A 6,000-nucleotide genomic window follows, 5' to 3' on the forward strand; every position below is an offset into this window, starting at 1 on the left:
GTGCTATCTCTACCATTTTCTCCTAGGCTGAAAAGCGCCCAGATACTCTAGTAGTGAGGTTGTATGAGGCTTATGGGAGCACTGTGGACACCCAGCTCCAGACTTCACTCCCTGTAAAAGAAGCTTTCTTGTAAGTATAGACATAATTTGTAATGTGAATAATGCTATATTAAACCCCTTTACATCTAAGGGTAAAACAAATGCTGAGCACAATTTTGCAACTTTGACATGTGTTAGTAAAACAGTACTTATCATCACAACTAATTTGTGCATCCAGGTGGATTATACTGCTTTTGTTTTTTGTTTTTTTTTTTATTATTATTTTAGGACAAATTGGGCTTTCATTTGTTGATAAATGGTAATTAATATCTCCTTTTTTTTTATTTTTTTAATTATCAAAGGAAAACTCCTCTGAAATGGTGAAATATTTTTCTCTTTCATTCTTTGACGGACACAGCTCCTGATTCTTCCTAACCATTTGGTTATACTGCTCCCTACAGGAGTAGGACACTAGGCAGGAAAAAGCTTGACTGTGCCTATGGGCAGTCCCAGGGGGTATACACCCACACTCAGCTATAGGTACTCGGTTTTTTCTGCTTAGTCAGGTGTGAGGACCTAGCTCATTGATGGGATCTCTGGTCCCGGCAATTTGTTTCCTTTTTAAATGTATTTTTTCTTATCTTTGTTCTTTTGTTCCTTGGAGAATCTACTATCAACTGCTGGACTGGGTGACAGACTGGATAATCTAGATCCAGAGGGTCCCTCCAGTCTGGCCTTTTGCCACATGCTCTTAAGGGGGGCTTGTTGGAGTTTCTGCTGACCGGGTTTTTCATGGTGCACAATGGGTGGTTGAGCAGGGTTCCCCTGCTACCCTGGGGGTTGGTGAATAGGGCAGGGATGTCCTCAGGGCTCCCTGCTGCAGTTGTTAAGCTGGGGGAGCAGATGGTTTGGCATCCGCAGAGGGCGGCCCGCTTGTTTTTTTGCAGGCTCCAGTCGGAGCAGTGTTTGGCCTTGTGTACCATCAAGGGCCAGGTTTCAGCCTTGGCAGTTTTCTTTCAACGTCCATTGGCCATACTTTCCTTGGTGCGTACCTTTATCCAGGGAGCTCGAAACTTGGTTCCTCCAGTGCGGTCTCCATTACCGCAGTGGGTCCTCAAATTGGTTTTGTCAGTTATCCAGAAATCTCCCTTCCGAAATATCGGGAGGTCCCCCTGCTTACGTTGTCCCAGAAGGTGGCCTTTTTGGTGGCTATTACTTCTGCGTGCAGGGTGTCGGAGCTGGCGGCGTTGTCTTGTCGTTCACCTTACCTGTTGGTTTACAGAGTTAAGGTGGTTCTTCATCCCTGTCCGTTGTTCCTTCCAAAGATCATCTCTGATTTGCATTTGAATGAAGACATTGTGTTGCCTCCCCTATGTCCCAGTCCAAAACATCCTAAGGAAATTTCTCTACATTCCCTGGATGTGGTTCAGGCAATCAGGGTGTACCTGGCAGCTACGGAGTTATTTAGGAAGTTAGACTCACTATTTGTACTCACGGTTGGATCTCGAAAGGGTTAGCCCTTTCTGCTGCGACCATTTCCAGATGGATCGGAAAGACAGTGATTCAGACCTATTCAATTAGGGGTCAGTTTCCTCCTTTCCCTGTTAAGGCGCACTCTACTCAGGCACTTAGTGCCTCCTGGGAGTTCCGTCATCAGGCATCAGTGATGCAGATTTGCAAGGCGGCCACCTGGTTGTCTGTGCACACTTTTACAGAGATTTATAAAGTAGATGTGTTGGCATCTGCAGATGCTTCTTTTGGCTGCAAGGTTTTGCAGGCTGCTGTATAGAGGACCTGGTCCTATTTGAGGGTGTATTGTTTTTTTTCAGGTGAGCTCCAATTGTTTTGGTTGAGCTCCATGTTACCTGGTTGGCTATGGTTAGCTTTGAGAATTTATTTTTTTCTGCTGTTTTCCCACCCCTCATTTTTAACACTGCTTTGGGACGTCCCAATGGTTAAGAAGAAATAGGAGCTGTGTCCGTCAATGAACGAAAGAGAAAATGGGATTTTTGACTTACTGTAAAATCCATTTCTCTGATGATCATTGACGCACACAGCACCTACCTCTCTGTGGATTTGGCTTTCCTATGACACTGCTTGTAACAAAACTGCTTATAGCTGTGTGTGGGTGTATACCCCCTGGGACTGCCCATAGGCATAGTCAAGCTTTTTCCTGCCTAGTGTCGTCGTCCTCCTGTAGGGGGCAGTATGACCCAATGGTTAGGAAGACTCAGGAGCTGTGTCCGTCAATGAACGAAAGAGAAAAATATATTTATTTCTTTACCATTTCAGGCAGGCCAGTTTTCCTTTGATGATAAAAAAAAAAAACCAAGAGATATCTATTACCATTTACCTACAAATGTAAGCCCAATTTGTCCTGAAAAAAAAACTGCTTAAGAAATATCAAGATCTGTGTCTATCAATGAACATTAGAGAAATAGGTTTTACGGTAAGTCAAAAATTAATTTTTTTAAATTTAGCTGTATATTTCTTGTTATTACCATAACCTACCACCATAGAACAACCCAAAATAAATTCTCCCACTTCTGATGATCATAGCCATACCATATATGGGTATGTTGTTTGTACCTGTAGTACAGCCCAGAAACAAAAGTGCGCATTTTGCTTCTTTTATTTTTTTTTTTTATCCTACCCAAAACACACTGACCCACAAAAAAATAATAATAATCCTGCCCAAAATATACTAACCCTGACCTTTGACCCAAACACTAACCATAGCACTGACCTAGATCAAACATTGATCTAGGTATTTTTTCTTTATTTTCTTAATTTTTTATTTGTTTTTTTTTTTTTTTTACACACAGCTGTTTGCTTCTCTCTCTGCCAGGAGAGCAAGAGATACAATGTATCTTTTATTTCCATTCACAGAGAGAGAAACACAGGGGCGGGCTTCACAGTGACTGATCAATCAGAGTCTATCACAGCGATCGGGTGACCTGGAACTGGGAGTTCCGGGTCCCAAGTGTTAGTATGGGATCCGGGGGCTCCCGCTGAAACCATGGTCTCCCGCTCCCATCACAAAGACCGATACACATATATGTGGCCCCATGCAAAATATATTTGCGTACTGTTGGTGTCAAGCGGTTAAGGGACAGTGCAAATTTCTATAAAGAGAGCTACGTGTACCTCTAACCCTGCATATTAAAATATTTGTAACATATGTCTTAGACCAGACCTTTTGTGGCTTCTCACTGCCTCCGCTTACACAAGGATGGGCAGCACTTACATTCTTCCAAAGCTGGAACTTAATCAGCGCTGCACTTGTGCCAAAGACTGCAATGTATGGAAATACATGCCTTTCTCCCTTTACTGATCAGGATCTGGAACCATAAGGACCTTGAAATCTGCTTCTGAGTCAAAGCATTAGATCTCATTCATACTGACACTGCTTTTTTTCCTTTCTATATGTAATAGAATGTGTATGAGAAGTATTGCATTTATACAGTATTTGTTTAGAGGTGTCCTCTAAATGTATAGAAACACAGGTTTGACCATGCTAGTGTAAATGAGGCCTTACCTTTCTGTATGCTGGTTTTCCTAATGCTATGCTGCCAAGATCATCTGTGATTAAACCTATCACTATTCTGTCACTGACCCCATGACACACAATATGTAATTTTAGAAAATGCAATATTGGATAGCTGCCATTACAAGCTGGCGTAGCCTCTGTGGGGGGACCTCAGATTATTTGTTTGCTTCAGTTTACTTAAGCAAGCCATAGACAGACAGACAGACAGTCACCAGCAGTGATCATTGTATTCTGCTGGCGGGGATCTTACCCCACTAGCAGAATGCAATAATCACTGCTGGTGACTGGCTTGCTGTCTATGGCTGGCTTAAGTAAACTGAAGCAAACAAATAATCATAGATCCCCACCACTCCATACAATGGCGATGTGGGAAGGATTCTCCAATCAACACAGTGGCTCAGTGGTTAGCACTTCCACGTATCAGTACCAGGATTGTTGGTTCGAATCCCAACCACGGCGCTACCTTCATGGAGTTTGCATGTTCTCTCTGCTTGCGTGGGTTTCCTCCGGGTACTCCGGTTTCCTCCCGCAGTACAAAGACATTCTGGTAGGTTATTAGCTCCTGTCTAAATTGGCCCTTGTATGTATGAGTGTGAGTTAGAGACCTTAGATTGTAAACTCCTTCAGGGTAGGGACTGATGTGGATGTATAATAAATATGTAAAGTGCTGCATAAATTGATAGCACTATATAAGTACCTGTAATAAATAAAATAATAAATAAATCAACACTGACTGTGTTGATGGGGGGAATTGAGCATTTTTTTTCCCTTCAACCCGTTGTTAAAGGAAAGAAAATTGCATATGTATGGCCTGTTTTTAGTGTATTCCTTAGACTAGGAAGAATGGTGAGCAATGTTTATCCCATTCTTTCAGCAATATAGATTGATACCCTTTAGCACTAAAATCCAGTGAAGATATATTCTACAAAAACCATGTGCACCTTAAAGTCCCATTTACTCAAATTATTTTCTTTTAGTTTATCTTGTTCTTTGTCAGTGATCCTTAGTCTTACTAAACCCAGGACCCTGCATTCACTATATCTGTTCTCCCACAGTACACAGAGCATGGAAATGCAATTATTTAAGTAAATATAAATGGCTAAATACCTTTTCTCATCGGCAGTATATAGCAGCCTTGTGACTTGATCAGTCTCTGCTTAAAGATTGTAGGAGTTTTCATTCTCCTCTGATCCTTTGTCTGGACAGTGCTGATTGGCCCTGTGCTGATCACATGCACCCTTCCCAAGAAAAAAAAAAAAAACTCTCTAGCAATAAACACCAAACTGAGCATGTGCAGCCTGACTCCAAATGCTCTGTTCTATTAGGAGATGGGTTGGAGTCAGTGGAAGAAGGGGAGGATCAGAGAAGACATGATTACACAGCCTTTAATACACAATGCAGAGGATTAACCCCTTAGGTTCCACAGTGAGTATAACAAGCATGCTTTACTGCAAATACAGACTGATTTTACTGTTGTGGGTTTAGTAACACTTCAACTCAATGAGCATAGCACATGGATGCCGGATCTCCTGTATTGTATAATAATAATACTGTTGTTCTTTTCAGATGTGATCTCCTTGAACGGCCATATGACTTGCAGAACGTTCTGTCTGAGGATCAATGCGTGAAGCTTTCCTTTACGCCATTTAAAGTGCTGTCTGTGCTCCTAGTCCTGCAGAGATAGCTTATTTTCATACACAAGGATGTTTCCTGCTAATACTGTACTTAGATCTGATGAGATTATGAAAATGGTCCAAAGGTGTCTTCTGATTCTGTGATGATCACTAATTGTTTTCATTGGAAAGTGTTTAGAGCACCCAATTTCCCTTATGACTGGAACCCCAGATCTGGCATAGGTTCCTCTGTTGCTACACTTCACATGATACTTTGGTTATTCATACTGTTCTTGTCCATCAGGTCTATTTAACCACGTAATGACCAGCAATCGTACCCGTTTGTCGCTGGACTTTCGGTGGTTATACCAGGATGATGCTTGCAGCTGCTGGTACCATTTTCTTAGAGCCAGCGGTCAGGTCTCTTGTAATAGCAATCAGGGAAGCTAACTAGCCATTTATTTGCTACTACAAGCAGCGGGAGAGGACGTCCGTGGCTTCCTTGGCCTCTCCCATTCCACTAGGACAGTGTTTCCTAACCTTTTTTCAGTCAAGGCACAATTTAAAAATCTGAACAATCTCGAGGCATCCGATTCTAAAATGTAAAAACAATTCTAATAGTTTTACATAATCCAACAACATCCACACAAGTAGGACATCCGGAGATCGAGGTGATTATTCTTCCAAAGCAAATACACTTTTGTAAACTGGTACTGACTGAAACACCAAGGCACTCTGGTTGAAAAAGGCTGCACTCGGAGACCCAAACGACCAGTCGGCACGTCTGCCGGCTGGTTG

The 6,000-nt window shown here is 42.1% G+C and overlaps 1 protein-coding gene across 1 annotated transcript in view; it reads left to right on the plus strand.

Annotated features, from left to right (window-relative positions):
* Positions 1 to 5,514, plus strand: part of MAN2C1 (mannosidase alpha class 2C member 1) — a 95,387-nt gene extending 89,873 nt beyond the window's left edge. Inside the window, exons 25-26 of the mRNA XM_082256823.1 lie at positions 27 to 130; positions 5,156 to 5,514. Coding sequence (XP_082112949.1) covers positions 27 to 130; positions 5,156 to 5,273 — 222 coding nt within the window. The 3' untranslated portion in view covers positions 5,274 to 5,514. The remainder of the gene's footprint in view (positions 1 to 26; positions 131 to 5,155) is intronic.
* The last annotated feature ends 486 nt before the right edge of the window (positions 5,515 to 6,000 follow it).

Source organism: Pelophylax lessonae, assembly GCF_965119305.1.
Source record: "Pelophylax lessonae genome assembly, chromosome: 4".
NCBI lineage: Eukaryota > Metazoa > Chordata > Amphibia > Anura > Ranidae > Pelophylax > Pelophylax lessonae.